The sequence below is a fragment of the Barbatula barbatula genome, assembly GCF_947034865.1.
Source record: "Barbatula barbatula genome assembly, chromosome: 3".
In the NCBI taxonomy this organism is placed as follows: Eukaryota; Metazoa; Chordata; class Actinopteri; order Cypriniformes; family Nemacheilidae; genus Barbatula; species Barbatula barbatula.
The window spans coordinates 19210306-19231296 of record NC_136764.1 but is presented as its reverse complement, the minus strand read 5'-3'; the positions used below and the strand labels follow the sequence as shown (position 1 = coordinate 19231296).

General features: G+C 41.0%; 3 protein-coding genes across 3 annotated transcripts in view; 1 reads left to right on the top strand and 2 right to left on the bottom strand.

The window, feature by feature from the left end:
• Positions 1-191: 191 nt before the first annotated feature.
• Positions 192-4350, bottom strand: msl2a (MSL complex subunit 2a). The gene is made up of 2 exons (XM_079453390.1): positions 3368-4350; positions 192-3292 (listed from the first exon to the last, which is right to left on the bottom strand). Exons 1-2 carry the CDS (start codon positions 3507-3509, stop codon positions 1830-1832), a joined length of 1605 nt encoding a protein of 534 aa, XP_079309516.1. The 5' UTR covers positions 3510-4350; the 3' UTR covers positions 192-1829.
• A 659-nt stretch (positions 4351-5009) lies between these two features.
• Positions 5010-8924, top strand: pccb (propionyl-CoA carboxylase subunit beta). The gene is made up of 15 exons (XM_079451742.1): positions 5010-5290; positions 5360-5479; positions 5597-5665; positions 5750-5806; positions 5888-6001; positions 6081-6191; positions 6287-6395; positions 6584-6704; positions 7013-7094; positions 7184-7307; positions 7410-7517; positions 7623-7723; positions 7799-7897; positions 8281-8380; positions 8490-8924. Exons 1-15 carry the CDS (start codon positions 5060-5062, stop codon positions 8609-8611), a joined length of 1668 nt encoding a protein of 555 aa, XP_079307868.1. The 5' UTR covers positions 5010-5059; the 3' UTR covers positions 8612-8924.
• stag1a (STAG1 cohesin complex component a) overlaps positions 8776-20991 on the bottom strand; it is a 45701-nt gene continuing 33485 nt past the window's right edge. The window contains exons 15-34 of the mRNA XM_079451732.1: positions 20771-20888; positions 20154-20257; positions 18473-18565; positions 18282-18371; positions 18000-18203; positions 15500-15570; positions 15305-15392; positions 14455-14535; positions 14179-14271; positions 13923-14097; positions 13688-13827; positions 13514-13615; positions 13274-13422; positions 12863-12991; positions 12519-12724; positions 12258-12429; positions 12062-12178; positions 11843-11957; positions 9883-9963; positions 8776-9799 (exon numbers count right to left, since the gene is read on the bottom strand). Coding sequence (XP_079307858.1) covers positions 9776-9799; positions 9883-9963; positions 11843-11957; positions 12062-12178; positions 12258-12429; positions 12519-12724; positions 12863-12991; positions 13274-13422; positions 13514-13615; positions 13688-13827; positions 13923-14097; positions 14179-14271; positions 14455-14535; positions 15305-15392; positions 15500-15570; positions 18000-18203; positions 18282-18371; positions 18473-18565; positions 20154-20257; positions 20771-20888 — 2352 coding nt within the window. The 3' untranslated portion in view covers positions 8776-9775. The remainder of the gene's footprint in view (positions 9800-9882; positions 9964-11842; positions 11958-12061; positions 12179-12257; positions 12430-12518; positions 12725-12862; positions 12992-13273; positions 13423-13513; positions 13616-13687; positions 13828-13922; positions 14098-14178; positions 14272-14454; positions 14536-15304; positions 15393-15499; positions 15571-17999; positions 18204-18281; positions 18372-18472; positions 18566-20153; positions 20258-20770; positions 20889-20991) is intronic.

Below are 20991 nucleotides of genomic sequence, written 5' to 3'. Positions count from 1 at the left end.
TTTGCACACCCTATCAAATTTGTCAATAGAGCTACAATGGAGCCCTCTCTTGGCCAAAAGACGAAGTGACTGTAGATATGAAATAAAACCAGGGCAGCTGTGCTTCACCCACAGTTCAAGTGTTAACTCAAGCTATTATATGTGATGTATTAAACATGATACACACAATACATGACTCAACACACCGTTTTGAAAAACAAGAAATAAAAAACTATAATTTATTTTTGTTGCGTTCTGCAATTTTCATAAATGTGGCAGTGAACAAACCGGCAATAATTTTCGAAGTTCTCCAAAATCAAGAAACTAAAATCTGAGTTCAAGTAATGACCACCGAAGAGCAAAAGGAACAAACAAAACAACGCTACCAAACTATAGGATTAGAAAATACAACACTATACCCCACTATAAGATCCAAGACTTAACTAAGAAGAGTTTTAATATTTGGTCAAAGCCCTACTGATAGTGTTTTCAAGCGTATTTAAAGATACTGATGGAGCACTGCCTAATCTATTTCATTATATAAGACATGAAACAGTGCAGTGGAACAGTAAAGATGTTCTCTGACCTTTCTCAACATGTATTTTTAGTTTTGGTCCCTAGAACAGGTATCACAACACAACCGCAACACGACACGACTAATTAAGAGTCCGAGGCAATGGGTGCTAAAAGGTGCTCAGGCAAAAAGAATATTGAAATACTAGCTTACAGTTTTGCCAAAACAAATATTGAGTAATGGGTTGTTTATCGTCTACAAATCTGATTTTTATATTGCTTAAATAACATCACTGCCATGAGTACATTCGCAGGCAACACTGAACACACTTACATTCACTTTTTTCTAGAAATCTTTGTAGATATTGTACTGTGAGACGTCGGTATAATCCAGCTTTGTCAAAATTAATGGAGATGAAATGAATCAGCTGGCTAGACACACGATTAAGTGTAAAAATACTATTATTTTAAGGGTTGAGAAATGCATTGGATTGAGACATTTTGACACATTTGTGCTTCATCATCCTACAAAAACCAAAACCACCTGCTCGAGTCATGTCGAGCCGAACACAATCATCTGGGCAACATTGAACATTCTCTTAAACATTGATTTGACATTGTAAAAGTGACAGCGCTACCAGAGGCAGGGCTGTATCGACTGTTTCCATAAAGAAAATTAATAATCTCTTTAACAAAATATATATATATATCTATCCTGACTGGAATGCACGGAACCAGTCCTAACAGTTGTGGAGAAACAAGGATGATGACACAGGAAGTGATCACAATGGCAACCAGTACAAGTCCACATGTCTCTAAACCAGTTAACACTATTAGGACTAAGTGCTAAATTTTTCACCAAAAGCAACGTCTAAAATTGTGAGACTGTAGATAATGTATATAAGTGTATAATTTCACCCTCGGTTTATATTTTGAAGCATTGTGTATTTAAAAATAACCTTGACACCATGATCATCATGACAAAATGTCAGCAAGTTACATGTAAACAAACTTTGTTATCCGACAATGACTGAATCATGGGAAACAGAAACATCTCTTAAGGTTAGGGTCAATGAACATTACTATTTGTTAATATGATGATTTGCAAGAATAATGCAGTGAAGCGTGCAGTTCCTTCAAAATAAAACCACCAAATAAAAATGCCATAACACTTAGCTTCACAGTAACGTTTCATTACAGCAGTGTATGTGATGGTAGAAGTCATGAAAGTTAAGAGTTTTGGTAAACAATTTGTCAGACTAAACTGGGAGTCAAACATGGTTGCCTTGAAGTTCAACCCTCCCACGAGAGAGAGAAATCAGTAGCAATGCAGCTTATCAACAGTCAAAATGCATCTCAAGAGCATCTTCAAAATTCTGGTCCTCATCGGCACTGGAAGTGAGGAACGAGGCCATAGGCGAGCCTGCGGAGAGGCTAAGGACTCCAGCGTTGGAGCCAGCATTTCGCACCGAAATGCTGGTGAGGTTGATGCCCAGCGTGAGCCTCGTCTGCTCCAGGGCTTTCTCCGGCACGGCGAAGGCCTCCAGTTTCTTCTCCCCGTTGGCCATGTATGAGTTTTGACAGCCCCTGCAGATGCAGTCCAAACAAGCTTTCCGGTTGGAGTAGCAGGGGCATCTTTGACCTCTGCAGGTAAGAACACTTGGATTCTGAGTTGCTCTGCCACATTTGCAACCCTTCTTCTCTTGCGTCTTTTTGTATGCGACTTTGGTGGGCTGTCCGGGTAATATACTAGCAGGGAGCACCCTGTCCTTCGCCTTGCCTTTCGATTTAGGGACGGCGACTTTACTCTTGGACTGAACCTTCTTATTACCTAAATCTGCGTTTACCTGTATGTTTTTAGTTAAATCCAACATGGCCTTGTTGACTTTCAGGACAGCTCCATTGGAGACCACCACGGCGGGTTGAGATGGAGCTTTATGTTCACATGCTGAGTTTGCCGGTGCTGTGGCCGCTACCGAGGGCCCCTGGATGAAACTAGCGATTGGGAGTGGCTGGATCATCTCGCTGTCACTCTCAGAGCGAGAACGCTTTCGGCTCAGTCTCACTTTTCGGTGGGATGCGGCCAGACACGTCATACCCGTCTGAGGCTGCTGTGAGTGGTCTGATGCACCGGTGGTCAGCGACGAATGCAGACTTTGCTCCGCTGGCGTTTCAGTCTTGTGCTGTTGAGCAACGGAACTGTCTTTGTTCTCAAAATCAGATTCAGGGGTCTCCATTGCACATGCGTCTATCTTAGCACCGCTCGCCTGACTGACGTTGCAGTTTAAGACATCAACAGTATCAGCGTCTGTGTTTAATTCTTTCGAGTTCAAAGGTTCATTCACAGGGACTGGCTTGGGTGTCTCCAGCTCAGTTTGTGTCAACAGTACATCATCCGAGCCCGACGGGTTCACATCAGCAGAATTCTTCGAGGACTCCGCCTCGATTTTAATGTGAGGAGCTTCCAAATAGTCCGTTTGACTGTGCGTGTCCGAAATGCTAAACTGTTCCTGTTCTTCCTTCACTGTCCCTAACACTTCTTCCAACATTTTCTTCACCTCGGGATAACCTTCGACCCCCAAGGCGCTTTGCTGAGTCGTGATGCTCACCGACACATAATCGCAGAGATTCCTATAGCAGTCAACCAGAATCTGAAGCTGTTTATTCTCCTCGAACTCCTCCCTGTCTTTACACCAGCTGCACGACGGCTTCAGCATCATCTTTTCACCTTTGCAACCCATGCAAACGTAGTGCTGGCAAGATGAATTTTTAGGAGCAATTGGATCCTGAAGCAAATTCCCTAGATGGAAACAAACAATGCATTAGTTGCAGGCACATACACATGAAAGCAATCTAGAATAGTCAAGATCCTCACCACACGCCAGGCAAGAGAGAGAGTCTCTAAAGAAATTCAGAACGTTAAACAATCCTTCGTATGTCTCAGGGTCTTGGGGATCGCACTGCAGGAGAGAGCGACACGCCGACACGTACAGCGAGGTGGCGTTAACCGGATTCATTTCAGCGCTTTGCGTTTATAACCGGGAGAGAGGAGCGGGCCGATCAGCTGCTACAGTATAGAGAGGGAGCCTGATGCTCGTTCACGAAACCAAGACTTCCGATGCAGAATAACTGTGAGAATACAATCAACCAGGCTTCACCCAACGCCACAAACAAAGAGTGTAAGAGGACATGACTCACAAGCAGGGATGCCTTGAGTTTTATGCCCGTTAACATGTCAAAACGTTACGTGATGTGATTGTTGCTGCAGCGATTATCCATCTGAACTGTGAAAATAAAGTCCGCAGGCTGCTTTAACTCAACCCTCGCGTTCCATGCGAGACACCGATCACCTCAACATCCAAAGAGCTGCTCTTTTGCGATTAAACACACAGAGACAGAGATGGTAAAAGGCATTTTAGTAGTCCACACAACAGGCCTTGCGGTTTATTGTCGCTAGCGCGTTACTGCAGCTCGAGCTGTTATCAGTTCCGTAAGTGAAATCTTACAAAAGGAAATGTGGGGAAATTATAATCCTTGAATAGTCCAGGTCTGTAACAGCGGGTGGATGCTCACTCGGGTCGAACAACAGACAACACGGTTCGCTAAACGCTGCTAGCTTGTTTGCTAGCTAATGTTGTGTACACTTCTTCGTGTTTTGGTACACGGGCGTGTTTCTCTCAATAAGTCCAACAGTCTCCCGTTTCAGGGACGCGTCGTCTGTGCAGCGTTTGGTTGAATTATATCCACACCAATGTATTCACAAAAGCTATCGTTGTTATTCCAGTGTTAACTTTTGCATCCTAAGAGACAATACCAAACAAGAGTAAAGAGCGCCTCGATTTGAACATGAAATGCAGTGAGTACTGCCCCCTAGTGTTTGACTGTATAAACCACACACTGCCTCCCCATATAGGGGACAAATGGATCTTGTTCCAGCATTGTAACGTTTGCAAGAATGTATTTATTCAACGAATACATAAATAAATAAACAAACGTTTGTGTTTTGTAAATATAAATGTTGATTTTTACGTATTTGACATATTTTGGTAAACGCCTTTTAGCACATGTTGTGCGACTCTTTAGTCTTTTATCATTTTACAATATTCTCAGTGAATTGCGCAATTTAAATTATACCACAATGGCAAAGCCGAAATGTTAAATAAAGGAAATAATAATACATTATTTATTAATTAAATAAATATATTTAGGTTATTACATTTTGTATTTACTGGCAGTCACCAACATTTTCTCTTTAATGAATCCTTTAGTCATAAATGTGAACACTGGGTAAGAAAATAGAAAATAACAAAAAAAACATTAGCCCCCAAAATCTAAGGCATCTGCCATAATTCTCGGGAAATGTAGTTTATACTTTTTGACATTTAGTAAGGACTACATCAATCACGTTTGCCCCACGACACACATCTCTACAGTGATTGGGTCCGGCATGCACGCCTCCTCTCTAATCGCGTAGCGATTGGCTTAAAAAAACATAACGCTCACCGGTGATTGGCTAAACAACATCTTCATAGATTTCGACGCTTCCTGTGCCCTCCGTGTTGCAGGAATGGCGACCTACGCGTTAATGCGAAGAAGTCTGGGACTATTAAAAAGTCTAAAAAAACCCGTAAAAGGCGTATATCAGATTCCCAAAGGCGCAGTCGCTCAATCGAAAGTGTCGCAAAATGCAAGATGGTACTGTTCCCGTCACATGTCTGTGCAGGAGAGAATCGAAAAGAAGCGAAACGCAGCGCTCGCAGGAGGAGGACAGAAGAGAATAGATGCACAGCACAAACGGGTAACACTAAACTTTCTTAAAATGACTGCAAACATACATTCTGCCATGATACCAATGTTTCTGTTATAGGGCAAACTGACAGCGAGAGAGAGAGTTGAGCTCTTGCTCGACACTGATTCATTCGTGGAGTATGACATGTTTGTGGAGCATCGCTGTTCTGACTTCGGCATGGAGGCAGATCACAATAAGGTCAGACTCTTACATACTATATAATCACACGCGTTGCTTTATGTGCATTTTAAATGTTTGCAAATACAACACGTTCATCGTAGTCTGCCACATTGACCTGCTCAACTTTTTGCGCAGTACCCAGGAGACAGTGTGGTGACCGGACAGGGCAGAATCAACGGCAGGCTGGTTTATGTTTTCAGCCAGGTATAAAACTATTCTGCAGATCATTTGATTCAAATCTTATTTGTTACAGCTCACTATTCTTCTAACACAATTATGTGTTGTCAGGACTTCACAGTGTTTGGGGGCAGTTTATCAGGGGCGCATGCTCAGAAGATCTCCAAGGCAAGTTTGTTTGCTTGTTTCGAGCTTACTGAAGTTACAGTCAGCGGGTTGAAATTAAACCGCTGTGATTTTATTCAACAGATCATGGACCAGGCGATGCTGGTGGGAGCCCCGGTTATAGGCTTGAATGACTCTGGCGGAGCCCGCATTCAGGAAGGAGTCGAGTCCCTTGCAGGATATGCTGACATATTTCTGGTAAAATGAAAAGTCTGACATAAGATTATATTGAATGTGTTTAAAGATTTATTGTTGACTACTATATTTTGTTCTTTAGCGTAATGTGATGGCGTCAGGTGTTATTCCTCAGATCTCTCTTATCATGGGTCCATGTGCAGGTGGAGCTGTGTACTCACCTGCTCTTACAGACTTTACTTTTATGGTGAAGGTAAGAGAATAAGGTATTAAGCACACTCTCAGTCTTCATTTTAAAGCGTTAATGCATAATAATAATCCAAATGATCAAACATCTTGTATTTACAGGACACCTCTTATCTCTTTATCACTGGTCCGGATGTGGTAAAGTCTGTTACAAATGAGGATGTGACGCAGGAGCAGCTGGGCGGAGCAAAAACTCACACTTCAGTGTCTGGTAGGTCAAGCTGTCTGATGCATTTTCCTTGCCTGGTCCTCTAAGTATGTTATTGTGAGGATGTGTGTGGTGTGTTATTATGCGTGATATTTTATAACAACTGAGGTGGTCTGTTAGCTTGACCAAAAATTCCCTCGGCTCACAGGTAGCATAACAGCAGTTCTGTTATTTTTTCCACTGTGTTTCAGGTGTTGCTCATCAGGCCTTTGAAAATGATATTGATGCCCTTCTGAAGCTACGAGACTTTTTCAATTTCCTTCCACTGAGCAACAAGGATCCAGCTCCGGTCATTGAGTGTCACGATCCCAAGTAACACACTAGGGGTGGTTTCCCGAACAGAGAATAGCTTAAACCAGGACTAGGCCATAGCAAAATAAGGATATTCAAGGCGTTTAAAAAAAAAACATACTTTACTTGGAAGCAAAACAATTGCACCAATATATTTTAAGATCTATAAGTGCAAATTTTTTTGATCAAGACGGCACTAACATTTTAGTCTGAGACTTGGCTTAAGCCCTGTCTGGGAAACTGCCCCAGATGTATTATCTTTAGTTTACATCATCAGTTTCTTTGATAACATGGCATGTTTTTTTATCACATCAATTTGTCTTCCTCAGAGATCGTCTGTGTCCTGGTCTGGATATTCTTGTTCCTCTTGAAAGCACAAAAGCCTTTGACATGCTAGATGTTATTCACAATGTACGTACATATTTACAGACATAGAAACTGAGATGCACATTTACAAATAAGTATTATTTGATAATACAGATTCTCATTTGATTTCACAGATAGTAGATGAGAGGGAATTCTTTGAGATTATGCCCAACTATGCTAGGAATATTGTGGTGGGTTTTGCCAGAATGAACGGCCGGACTGTGGGTATAGTAGGAAATCAACCTAAAGTGGCATCTGGTGGGTGTTTATATAAAAATAAAAAACGGGTCTAATAAATTCTTAAGTTTAACAGCAGTATGATTTTCTTATTACATACGGTTTCTTTTTGTTTTATTCTAGGCTGCCTGGACATAAACTCGTCCGTTAAAGCGGCTCGATTTGTCCGATTTTGTGATGCCTTCAACATTCCCATCATCACTTTTGTAGATGTGCCAGGATTCCTGCCAGGTATCTTTAAAGATCCATAACATTAGGCTGAATTTCATTTAGCCTGAATTTCCAGCTGCTTTTAACACTCAAAAGGTATTAAAAGAGCATATTGTGATGTAACAGGCACAGCTCAAGAGTATGGAGGCATCATCAGACATGGAGCCAAACTGCTTTATGCGTACGCAGAGGCGACAGTTCCAAAAATCACAGTCATCACTAGGAAGGTGGGAGGCTGATGTGCGGGTGGGGTTGGTAAACTTACTTTCTGCCGTATTAAATCTTACATCTGCTGTCTTTAGGCGTATGGAGGTGCTTACGATGTGATGAGCTCCAAACATTTAAGAGGAGATGTCAACTATGCCTGGCCAACTGCTGAAGTTGCAGTGATGGGTGCAAAGGTAACCCCAAAGACTTATGAACGGGGACCCTTATTTTAGATCTATCTAGAAGTATAACTTGATGTGCAGAGACATGCCATGTCACTTGTAGACCTCCAGTCTCATGTCAGTCAGATGTCTAACATGATCTCTTTAAGCCTAGTATAGGTGAAGATAGAATTACACTGGAGCAATGATCACTATGCATCTTGATAATTTTCTATCTGCTGGTTTTGTTTTAATGTTGAAGATGCACGATACTGAAACGTGTTGCAACACACTTGCTTATTTATAACCTTATGATGATGACTACACTTACATAGACTGGTATAGAACTAAGTAGAATTTGACTGGTGGTCAAGCAATCAAAATCTTATTTTTGTGCATGTTATTGAATTTTAAAGGGTGCGGTTCAGATCATCTTCAGAGGAAAGAAAAACCAAGCTGAGGCTGAAGCAGAATACGTTGAGAAGTTTGCAAATCCTTTCCCAGCTGCTGTCAGAGGTGCACATACATGACACAACCTGGCAAATTGATCTGAAACAAATATATAAATTCATAGCACAGTCCTAAGTTACTGTGGTGTTCTGGTATTTGTCGTTTACCTTCACAGGCTTTGTGGATGACATCATTCAGCCCTCCACCACACGCAAGAGGATCTGTAGAGACCTAGAAGTGCTGGCCAGCAAAAAACAGACCAACCCCTGGAAAAAACATGCCAACATTCCCCTGTAAATCTTTGTTCAACACTACTTATTTTAAAAGCATTTCATGACATCTGTGGTTACTCAGACTGGAGAAATGTAAAAAAAATCACGTTTTTACACATGGTTTGTTGTGCCTTATCTCCTTTAGCGGTTGTAAACAAAAACTCTGAAAAACAATAAAACACTCCCATAGTTCGTGATTACATATTTATTTTTTTCTGAAAAAGTGACTTTTCCATAAGTTCACTGAAGAAAACAGTTTTCCATTAAAAGGGAAAGTGGTACGTCATTTCTAGGTTGTACAAAAGAAAACCATTTTATATTGAAATTGTACAATTTACAGGTACACTAGCAAAACTAACCAGGGCTCGGGGTGGGAGGTAATGACAGTCATGGCAACACTTATGATGTGGACAGTATAATCACTTTTTGAGAACACAGGACCATAGTGCACTTAAACTGAGGCATTCGGTGTCACAATATTTTCATTTGAGACATGACAGACCAGATCTGCTTGATTGATTCACCTAACTCGATCAAGGCATGTTCAAACAGACATTTCACACAAATAAACCATTAAAACTAAATCTACTGGAGATAAAATATAAAGAACTGACCTTCAAAAGATTCCCATGGAAAACACTGCGATGCTCTTTTAGGCCAATCCGACAGTATGAATATTAACTGCGTTTTTAATACTGTAATCAAACTGTTTAATCTTGTTTATAAACAATAGTGTTATTTTACATGTAAATTTTGAAATTGAAGATATCCCAACATTTACTACTGAATGTTCTGTGGGAGGAAGAAACCATCTGTTGACCTGATAGCAAAAGGGACTTCATTATATACATGTACAGGGCGTCTACACAATAGGATGGATGAACACAAATATGTACACCTTTAACACATGGGACCGTGCTTACATGATCAATCTGTATCACAACGTAAACCCTATCCAGTGTGATTTATATGAGCCGGCCGAAATAAACCGCTGGGCAGAACAATTCACCAATGATATGATTGGACCACATCCGATCAAATACTCTCTAAATGAATAAAAGCTCCTCCGATGTGGCGTTTGATAAAAGATTGAGGGTTTGTAGAAAGTTAACGTCAGATTCACTTCAACCGGACACCAGTGCTTCCACGTTAAGAAGTGAATGTCTCTTTCTCCTTTCGTTGTGGCACTTCAGAACATGGGCATTGTGAAACCCTGAGAAAAATATCAATATAAATAAATAAATCACGCATTAAAATAAAGACCACATTAATTAGAAAGGCTTGCTTCAGCCTTACCGACTCGTCCTCAATCATGGCGGCCGAGTCAAAGAAGTCCGGTCTCAGCTCCGCCCTCTCTCGCCTGTTCCTGGATGGAGGCTAAACAGGGTGTTAAGACAATGTTGTTTTCGTCAATATTTTCCACATTATCATTGATACACAGTGCCTTGCAAAAGTATTCATCCCCCTTCATTTTTTCACATTTTGTTATGATGCTGCCTTTTCTTAAACTACTCTAAATAATTTTTTTACATGAATCGACACTCCATGCACAACAATGTCAAAACAAAGAACTGATTTGTGAGAACTTTGCAAATGTATTAAAAATAAAGTAAGTACATTGCATAGGTATTCATAAACTTGACCCAGTAGTTGGTTAAAGCACCTTTACAGACTCAAATCTTTTTTTGGGTATAATGTGACAAGCTTTACATATCTCCAGTTGGCCATTCTTCTCCTCAGATCCTCTCAAACTCTGCAAGGTCGGATTGGAGGTCATCAGTAGACAGACATGTTCGGGTTTATACAGAGATCTTCAGTTGGGTTCTAGCACTAGCTGGGACAATGAAGGACATAGACAGAGTTGCCCATGAGTAACTCTGGCATTGTTTTAGCTGTGTGCTTCGGATCATTGTCATGTTGGAGAACGAGCCTTCTGCACTGTGTGAGGTTCGGAATGTTCTGTGCCAATATTGTCATGATCATATCTCTGTATTTTGTGCCGTTGAGCTTTTCTACTACTCTGACAAATGCCCCATTCACTGCAGCTGAAAAACACCCCCACATCATGATGCTGTTCCCACCACACTTTACTATTGAGATGGTATTGTACAGGTGTTGAGCAGTGCCTGGTTTTCTCCAGACACGATGAATGAAACTGAGATTCATCAGACCAGAGAATCCTGTTTCTGACAGTGTGAAAGATTTGTGGAAAGGTACGTTTTTGTACATTTCAAGTTTTCATGTGTCTTCACTGATCAAAGGCTTGAGTCTGGCCACTCTTTCATAAAGCCCAGATTGGTGGAGTGTTGCTGTGATGTTTGTCCTTCCGTAAGTTTCTCCCATGTCCATATATAATCCTGGAGCTCAACCAGACCATCATCAGCTTCTTGTTCACCGCTCTAACCAAGACCATTCTCCATCGATAGCTCAGTTTGGACAGGAGGTCAGCTCAAGTAAGAGGTCTGGTGGTTCCAAACCTCTTTCATTAAGGATTAATGGAGGCTACATGCTTCTGTGAACTTTCAATACAGCAGATTTGTTTTCAGAAGTCTTCCCCAGATCTGTGTCTTGATACAATCCTGTCTCAGACCTCTACTTGCAGTTCTTTTGACCTCATGTCTTGGTTTTTACTTTGATAGGCATTTTCAGCTGTTGCACCTTTTATTGAGAGGTATGTGCCGCACCAAATCATACGTATTCAATTGAATTTACCACAGGTTAACTCCATTTGAAGTGTAAAAACATCAACAAGCAAAACGAATGCTTCGGAGCAAAATTTCAAGTGTCCCAGAACAGGGTATGAATACTTATGCAATGTACTTATTTCAGTTTAGATTAATGTAATTCTTTTTCAAATTTAAAGTAGTTTAAGAAAAGGCAGCAACATAACAAAACGCGAGTAAAATGAAGGGGGATGAATACTTTTGCAAGGCACTGTATGATCATCTGATGAATAATACCCCACATTAACCACATGTACAGCTCTGGATAAAAATAAGAGATAGCTTGGCAAAATGATCATTTATGTTTCATTCTGTGAATTGATAATATTTCTTCCAAGTTTCAAATATTAAAGTTGTTTCTATTTGCAGATACATTTGGAATAGTTTCTTAAACTTTTACAGCGGCTGTATGCAAAACGTCAATAACTGTGGAGGATACATTTTGTACATATACAAAACTAGATAAAATCAAATACCTCACTGGTATTATTAGCACATTACATTCACAAGACTAAACCCTGCTTGGTTCTTACCAGGTCAATCACCATAGTGTCCTCGAATTCCTCACTCATGTCTTCTAGATGTCCACGAGATGACATCATGACATCCTCAAAAATGGGTTCGGCGTCGTCCTCCATGAGACCACGTCTAATCGGGAAAAAAAAACACGTACCTTACCAATACATATACAAACCAAATCTTACAAATCTTTACAGTTCACCAAAATATCCCACACCGGTTTCTCCACTTACACAGTCTGTCGTACTCCTCCTCCACTCCTGGCCTTCATGTAGTTCAGGGCTGTGCGATCTTTCCTGTTCACCTCTTCCATCTTCTGCTGACCAAGCCAGGACATCTGCATTTGAGGACTGAGACAAAACAAGATTATTTATACTCAACCATCACTCAATACAACCTTGAGTACTTTAAGATGCAAGCACCACTTACTTATGAACATAGTCTGATTCAGATCCGGGTTCGGAGTCCTGTTCTGGGATGTGCTCGACAGCCTGGCGAGGGTTTTCTCTGAGTATGGTGGAAGTGAGCTGGGGGGTCTGTAGGGCTCCTGGGGTCTGCAAAGTGTCATTCCTCATCATCCAAGAGCCATCCAAACTCTCCTCTGAAGAACCAGGACACCACAAACAATCTATTATAAAGGTAGAGAAATCAACTAACAAAAACATAACTTTATTCATCTGACATCCTCACCCTCAATGCGTTTCTTGTGCAGGGCTGGGCGGCCCTTCTTGCTTCGTATAGATCCAGCTTTACTGCTGCTACTGCCGCTGGTGATGGACATGCGGTCCTCATCTCCACCCGTCAATAGAGAGTTCCTGTATGAGATAAGCGGCAGCCAGATATCCTCACGCCTCTCCATCATGTGCTCGGTCATGAACTTCTCCAGATACGAGTGACTGAAGTCATGCAGCAAACATAACATGAACAGAAATTAGATTGCAAATCTAAAAAAGTGCAGATAGCAAATCGTAGGCATATGAACATGACCATAATAATGAAAACAAGTGTCATAGTCAGTGCTCGGACAAACGTACACTGTTTTCTTGTCTTGGCGAAGCAGCTTCGAGGAGAACTCACAGAGAACCTCTAGGAAAGCCAGATTTGGAGGCGGATACTCAGGTCCTTTTGGATTCTGATATTTAAAGGCAAACTCGATTCCATCTCTGAATAAAAGAAAACATATGAATTGGCATTAAACACAGTCATGCAACTATATGAGACACCTAACAATAAAGCAGAATGTTTTCCCCAAATCATTACTATTGGTCCTTCTTCATGTTTGTCTGTAGGTTTTGCAAATATTCAACCAATGAAAAGTATTAAAAACAACTTGTCAACTAGTTGCGGTTTTGGAGAGATATGAGGTTTCCACCAGACAGTGATGATCTCTATGTTGTCTTGAATTATTTCAAACATGCCCTGGTTACATGGCACAAATTACTCACTTGTGCAGTGTGGCAACAGCCTCTCTGGTCTTGATCTGGTCCAATCCAAAGGTCAGAGCAAAACGGCGAGCCAATTCCTTAATGCCGCTAACATGAGATGAGGTTCTGTCTAAGTTAGGACCCTGGTCCTGGATCAGTTCATTAAAGAGCTAATAAATAAAGAAAAGAGATTTTTTGCGATAATCCTGCTCTTTAAGTGACAAAGCCAGTATCATTATATCTGCCAGTATATTTTCTCACCTGCTGTAAGCTCAGAATTAGTGTTTTGGCACATAGTATCTTGTCTGTCTGCCTGGTCTTGCTTAGTGTTTCTTTGATGATGTCTCCATAATCATTGTAGTACTACAAAACATAATGCTGTTAAAACTGCACTTTAATTTAATATTAAATATAATAAAGCATTGGATGTCCTACCTTCATGTAGTGTTTGAAGATATCAGCAGCAGCAGGCATGTCTACTATATCATATATGATGAGCTTGCTGAAAGCAGCTAGAAGGTTCCTTCTCTTGTGTAAGGCCTCGATTTTGTTAGCTTCATCTTCCTCATCACCTTCTGTGTACGTGAGGACATTGCGTGTCAGCTAGTCTACTAGTCTAGGTGGCCTAAATGGACTATCTGGGTATCTGAGAAGTGATGCTGTTACTCACCTATGCTCTGATTCTCTTCATCCTGGTCAATGAACACATGATCAAGGACAAAGTTGAGCAGTTCATTCTGTAAGGTACTGTCGGGGTTAAACACCAGTGGTTGGAGACCTTCTCTGGATCCTGTGGTGAGCTGGTGACTGAAGATCATCAGCAGGTCACACAACAGCATGAACGCCTGAGAAACACAGAAAGGTGGTTGGTGGCTCCTTAAGAAACGTAATCTTCCTGAATATCTCTGAGAGGACAAAGATCTTACCTGCTCTTTGACCGGCGTGTTGACGTTTGATAAACACTGTTGGCATACAGCTAGAAAAGATTTGACAACCCTTCTTAGTGCTAGAAGATCATCCTAAAGTTGAAAAATCAAGATGATGATGTCGGTTTAGTATTAGGACACGCTAAACAATTTAGTAGTGAACATCTTTAATGGTGTTGTATTATCCTGGTCAAAATAGTAGATCAGATCATTTCTCAGATCATTCGTTCACTTTAAATTGTGTCAGTCTTTCGAGATTACCAGTGTGATACAGACCTTGGATGGAGAGCCCTCAGTGATCTTCACCAGCTGCCACAGTATTGAGTAATGAGAACACTGAAGAGCTTGCACTGCTATCTATAAATCACACAACACAAGACACTAAGTTTCACAATATGATATTATCTACATTAAATCAATGCTGCTTCAGTTCTTGAGAAAAGTCACATCTCCAGTATTTGGGTTATGTAGATTCTATAATAATGTGATATAGATTATATTTTGTGTTTCACTCTCAAATCATTTGTGGTATTATTATAACGGTTAAGTTATAAAAGTTATTTCCCCACAACCATCATATCCATGTGTAATTAAGTCATCCTGTATATAATTTGTTTTAACTAAAATACAGTACAAATAAAACAGACAAAACATTATTAAAAAAGGTCACCTTTATCAGTAATTTGTCAGTAAAACAAACTGTACCATGATGAATCAATACTTCACAACAGACATAACCGGTCTTTTTCTACATCGCAAAATGTTTAAAAAAATATTTTTTTGTACGGCGGAAAAAAATAAGAGACCATTTTCAGTTTTTCTGAAGTTACTATTTTTAGTCTTGTTTAGTTTATATTAACTTTTAAGTAATCACAGTTTTTACGTGTCTTATCAGCTGCCAGTCTTTCACATTGCTGTTGGATGACTTCATGTCACTCCTGAGGTTTGATTTTGTTGTTGCAATTCAACAAACACTGGACTGGAATAACCAAAATACATCTAGAAAGACTGATTCAATAAAAGTTTTAAATGGTCTCTTCATTTATTTCCGTGGCTGTATATTTGAATACAGGGTGAAATCTTTGTTTGCGATTCACCAAACTCATCATAAGTGAAGAAGACTCACCTGCTCTGGCATAGATCCCTGCTCTATTCCAGTCCTTAGCAACCTGTAGCAGTTCCCAAACAAATCCCATCTGGTCAAGTCATGAGCACTGATAGAAACAAGAGACAAATTGATTGAATTCATCTACTCTCATAGATGACAAGCAGTCAGATGTAATGAGCCTCCACTTCACGATTTCACGAAACAACAGCATACTTGTGAAAGGCAGTGAGTCTCTTCACAGTTGAGAGAACGTTGTAGATGTCATCGTCATCCGCTTCCTCACCCTGCAAACAAGCAGCCAATTAGAAAGAGCTTTGATCGGTATACTTCTTATAAAAATCTTTGTTCTGATGAACACAGAGAAAGATATTTGGAAGAATGCTTGTAAACAAACAGATCTTGGCCACCATTGACTAGCATAGTAGGAAAAAGTACTTTATAAATGTCTTGTTCTGTTGAACACAAAAGAAGAAATTTTAAAGAATGCTGGAAAGCAAACCGTTCTGGGGCACTTTTGACTACCATTGTAATTTTTCCTACTATTGTAGTCAACGGTGGCCGAGAACTGTTCGGTTGTAAGCATTCTTCCAAATAGAAGTGTTCAACAGAACAAAAATATGTATACAGATTTGACCCAATGGTGATTAAATGATAACAGAATTTAAATTTTGGGCTCTACTATTCCTTTAAAAAGTATTTGTGCACTTCAGGAACACTTAAAAAACGATCAAAAGTAAATAATCCTGGAGAAGTGAGGTCTCTGAGTCCCAACATTTAAATACAGGCGTGCCTCAGGGCTCAGTGTTTAGACCACTGTTATTTTTCATTTAAATGACATCCCTAGGTTCTTTCATTCGAAAAACATGGCTTTTCCTATCACTGCTATGCAGATGTTACACAACTCCACTTGTCATTTCAGCCTGACGATTCGACTGTTCCTGCGAGTATCTCAGCATGACGGAGTGATATTTCACTCTGGATGAAGGACCATCACCTGCAGCTGAACCTTGCAAAAACCGAACTGGTTCCCGGCCAACCAAACGATTCATCACAACCTCGGTCCTGTAAATTCATCTTCTACTGCAACATCAGAAAAATTTGGCCTTACATGTCCGTGCAGGCTACTACGCAAGTCCTATTCTAGGCTCTTGTCCTGTCCAGATGGACTTTTGCAAATTGCGCTACTGGCTGGTCTCTCAGCTTCCACAATCAAACCTTTACAGATGATGCAGCGGCAAGAGTGGTCATCAATGAACCCAAGAGAGCACACATCACTGCTCTCGTCATTAGGGTTTATTGGCTCCCTATTGTGGCTCTATAAGTGGCAAGAAAAGATGCCAGAACCTTTTCTCAGAACTAACTTCACATTTTCAGAGTAAATTAAGCAGAAGTGCTCAAATTTGTTGGTACCCCTCCACAGAAACCGAAGAATGCACAATTTTCTCTGTCTCAGGTTTGATGGTTGCCTTCTTCAGACTGCATGTTTCAGCTCTTTCCATAGATGTTCAGTAGGATTCAGATCAGGACTCATAGAAGGCCACTTCAGAATAGTCCAATGTTTTGTTCTTATCCATTCTTGGGTAATTTTAGCTGTGTTTTGGGCATTATTCTGTTGGAGGACCCATGACCTGAGACAGAGCTTTCTGACACTGGGCAGTATGTTTCGCTCAAGAATGCCTTGATAGTCTTGAGATTTCATTGTGCCCTGCACAGATTCAAGGCACCCTGTGCCAGATGCAGCAAAACAACCTCTTCCATGTTTCACTGTAGGTATGGTGTTCACTTTTTTGAAAGCTTGATTTTTTTCATCTGTGAACATGTGATGTGAGTTTTGACTCATCTGTCCAAAGGACATTCTCCCAGAAGGATTGTGGCTTGTCAATATGAATTTGAGCAAATTCCAGTCTGGCTTTTTTCAGTTTTTCTTTCAAAAGTGGAGTCCACATTTGCTCAAAAAGCAAAGGATGGTGCGAACTGAAACTGACGTACCTTCACCTAGGAGTTCAGCCGTTTGGCACTTATCCTTGGTTCTTTTTCTACCATTTGCATACTTCTTCTATCCTTCTGTTCAATCTGAATCGATTTTCTTTCTGCGGCCGCGCCCAGGGAGGTTAGTTACAATTCCATGGACCTAAAACTTCTGAATAATATTTGCAACTGTGGTCATAGAAACATCAAGCTGCTTGGAGGTGAACTTGTAGCCTTCACCTTTACCACGCCTGTCTATTATTTTCTTTCTGAGCTCTTCAGACATTTGCTTTCTTTTGTCCATGTTCAGTGTGGGCACACAATAATACCAAACAGCACAGTGACTACTTTTAACTCCGTAAGATCCCTTGAATACCTTACGTCCGCCCTGTGCTGATGAAATCCTTCTTAGAGTTCAGTTCTCATTTAGAAATGGTTTATCGAAAAGCCAAAAACAACCGTGTAGCAAACAAGCTGTTGTGTTTGCATGTGCGTCTATGAGCAACAATGTTGCGAAACGTCCGAGAGCATTGAGGTGAGGTGGCTTGACAAATGGGCTGTGATTTTTTAGTGAAAGCCAGGCGTGTTAATTATCAACATGTGCTCCTCCCGAACCTTGTTAATAAAACATAATTTAAACCACTGTAAATTGTGCTGCATTAAAAGTGCTTGTGCTAAATATTTTTTGTCAGCACTATTTGGAGTCACACATCAACAAACACTCTTACAATCCATCTGTCCTCACCGCCTGCAGCAGCTCTTCCACAGAGTGGTTGAATCGGTCGACCAGTTCATCAATGAGCTGACTCCGGGCGATGTCCACGCGGTTCATGATGGTGTACTCCTCACTGCACAGGATGCTGTAGGTCTTGCTGCAGGCCTCCAGAACCTCTGTGTCTATGTGCTTCTCCACTACAAACTTGATCTGCTTGAGCAGCCCATCCAAGTGCTAAAATGTTCAAACTCAGTGTTACAACAGGCATACAAAACACACAACAGGTGGTGAGTTTTTGAAGGTCCCACTTACCTTCTCCATTCTCCCAGCACTGTACACGTCAAGGTCAAAGAACTGAGGTATCTGCAGTAGGTTTGCAACTTTTTCAGAGTCTGTCTGGTACTGTGGGTGGAAGACATATTCATCAACACAAACAACTATTTTCTGATATATGTGAGAAATAACGCTGAAATATGGCATTTAAATTCATGTTACTGTCCTACTTTTGAGAGTAACATGGGAAGTGCCATGATGAAGTGCTCTGTTAGTTTGTTTTTGTCATCAATCTGGGTTTTTCTTTCCTTTGCGGTCAAGACCTAAAACAACAATGAAAGAATCTTGAAACCTATAGATTTCAATGTCGCTTTTCCACTGCATGGTACCGTAAGGTTAGTACGACTCGGCTCACTTTGGTTTCCACAGCAGTTTAGTACCGCTTCAAAGTGGGTGGGGATTATAAACGTATCGTCATGATTGCGCCGCCTCTACTGCCGTAGCATAATTTTGGACGCGACAAACACGCGCACAAGACAGGAGTAATGAATAGGGTTTGGACCATACACAATCGCTGATGGCTGACAGACATCACTATGGTGACCGGGCGTCGTGATTCCAACAATTGTTTAACTTTTGTCACGTGACTCTGTGCTGCAAATCACTTTGTGAACAAATATAAACAAAACTAAGGGGCATTGAAGCTCGTGCTGTACAGACTGGCCTGACTTTATTACTGTGGAGCTCGCGCTGTATAAAGAGGGCGCACAGTTTGCGCAGACCCGCCTAACTTTATAACTGCAAGACGCCTGTCTGCGCATCCCGCCTTGTATAAAGAAGATGCATGTCTGACTTGTGTCTGTGCAGCCCACGTTGTATAAAGAAGACGGGTGTCTGACTCATGTCTGTGCATCCCGCATTGTATAAAGACGTACGCTTGTTTGAGCAGCTCGCATTGCATAAAGACAGGCCTCATTATATAACGCCGCATTGCAATGTCATTGTCCATGGTGATGTTTCACTGTCGTCAACTCAATTTTGTATAAACTTTATTTACATTGGTTCTGTGTAAAAAAAACATTGCGGTTTGGTCGTGGGTGTAGGGTAATACATAGGCTATAGTTAGCTCTCCTGTAGCTCAGTGGTAGGAGCATGGCGTTAAAAAAACGCCACGTGATGGGTTCAATCCCAGGGGATTGCACATACTTAGAAACAAATGTATAAAATAATGCAGTGAAAGTCGCTTTGGATAAAAGCGTCTGCCATTGCATAAATGTTAATATTATATTTCCTAATATAGCATATTAGTAATTGAAAGTAATTTTCCAGTTCTCTGATGGCTGCTTCACATCGTTCCTAGTGGGCAGGAGCTGTACTGCGGACCCAAGCCCCGATCGCCAATGTCATCGTCCATCACAATGTTTTACTGTAGCCATCTTCCGATGCCAATTAGGTTGACATCGCCCAACCTAAGTAAGAGAATATCGATGGCGGATGGCAGCAAAACAAAATACTGCTAAAATACCAGCGCAGACAACGACCATTTGTTCGATAGTGCCTCAATCGATAGGCCTCAATCTCTATTTTACTGTCACAAAGCATATAACGAAATGGCAATATTATGTATTAAAATGCGTATTCATGTGTTGCAAATCCAATGATGCTGGTAATGATTCTCTCTGCCCAATCAGTGATCTGTGTGTAAACATGTCACATTTTGATATCGCTGCAGTACCCTTGGAACCTCAACCGAGGTGGTACTAAAAAAAGTATCAGGTACTAGGTACTGTACCAGGTGGAAAACCCCCCGAAAGTGAGCTGTACCGTGCATTACTATGCAGTGAAAAAACGGCATAATTACACTCTGTTGTTCAGAATGACATACACAGCAGACAAAAGGACAGTTCTCACCCTTTTTCCAGTTCCTCTCCCCACAGGTGGGTGTGCTTCCGCGGCCTGACGGATAGTACAGACAGTGAGCTCGATCAGAGCGCTCTCCTGTCTGTCCGACAACACTGAAGACAGAGAAAGGAGAAAAATCATCTACAAAAAAATTACTATAATGTATACTATAAACGAATAAGAAAGCAGGTTATAACAGCTGCAGGTTCATCTCCACAACTTTACACAAAAACCTTTTCTTGCAAATTGATGTAAAAAGTAGACCAAACATTGTCGCAGTTTTACGAGATTTCCCATGTTCACATTCTGGGGCCGGTTGCATGAACTGCTTAGACTAGTCTAGTCTAGAAGTTTTTAAATTAGTTATATAAAAGGTAGATTGGGCTAATTGAAATATGAAAAGAAGACTGTCAGTGAGACTAGTTGTTTAGACGCAGTATATGCAACTGGGCCCAGGACTCTGGTTGTTTGTGAATGGAATCTGTTAGAATGTGGTGCACCGTTTTGAGCACATAGTGGCACTCCACACACTATAAGAGCAAATCTGTGATTTTGAATCGGCAGGTTTTTTAAAGAAAAATCTTTTAGTGTGGCCCAGCTTTAACACTGTCACAGGTTGGCTGTACCCTCTTCTCCCTGCACTGGTTCCTCCAGCAGCAGCTCTGTCATACACTCCCAGTCTTTCAGCAGCTCCTGTGAGCTCTCCCACAAACTGTCCACCAGATACGCAGCATGCTCGTGCAGCTGAAAACACAAACACACACAACCAGAGCTGTTCAATCTTAGGCCAGTCCCTCCTTTAACACAGTTTAGATAAGTTTAATATGTATTGGAGCTCAAGTCTGTA

What these genes read in the sequence shown, in the direction of transcription:
- msl2a (XM_079453390.1), bottom strand. Translation starts at nt 3,509, where the DNA reads ATGAATCCGGTTAACGCCACCTCGCTGTACGTGTCGGCGTGTCGCTCT. An exon ending in TCTCTCTTGCCTGGCGTGTG is followed by an intron (nt 3,293 to 3,367) that starts GTGAGGATCTTG and finishes GTTTCCATCTAG; the next exon opens with GGAATTTGCTTCAGGATCCA.
- pccb (XM_079451742.1), top strand. Translation starts at nt 5,060, where the DNA reads ATGGCGACCTACGCGTTAATGCGAAGAAGTCTGGGACTATTAAAAAGT. An exon ending in TGGTTTATGTTTTCAGCCAG is followed by an intron (nt 5,666 to 5,749) that starts GTATAAAACTAT and finishes ATGTGTTGTCAG; the next exon opens with GACTTCACAGTGTTTGGGGG. An exon ending in TGTGCCAGGATTCCTGCCAG is followed by an intron (nt 7,518 to 7,622) that starts GTATCTTTAAAG and finishes GTGATGTAACAG; the next exon opens with GCACAGCTCAAGAGTATGGA.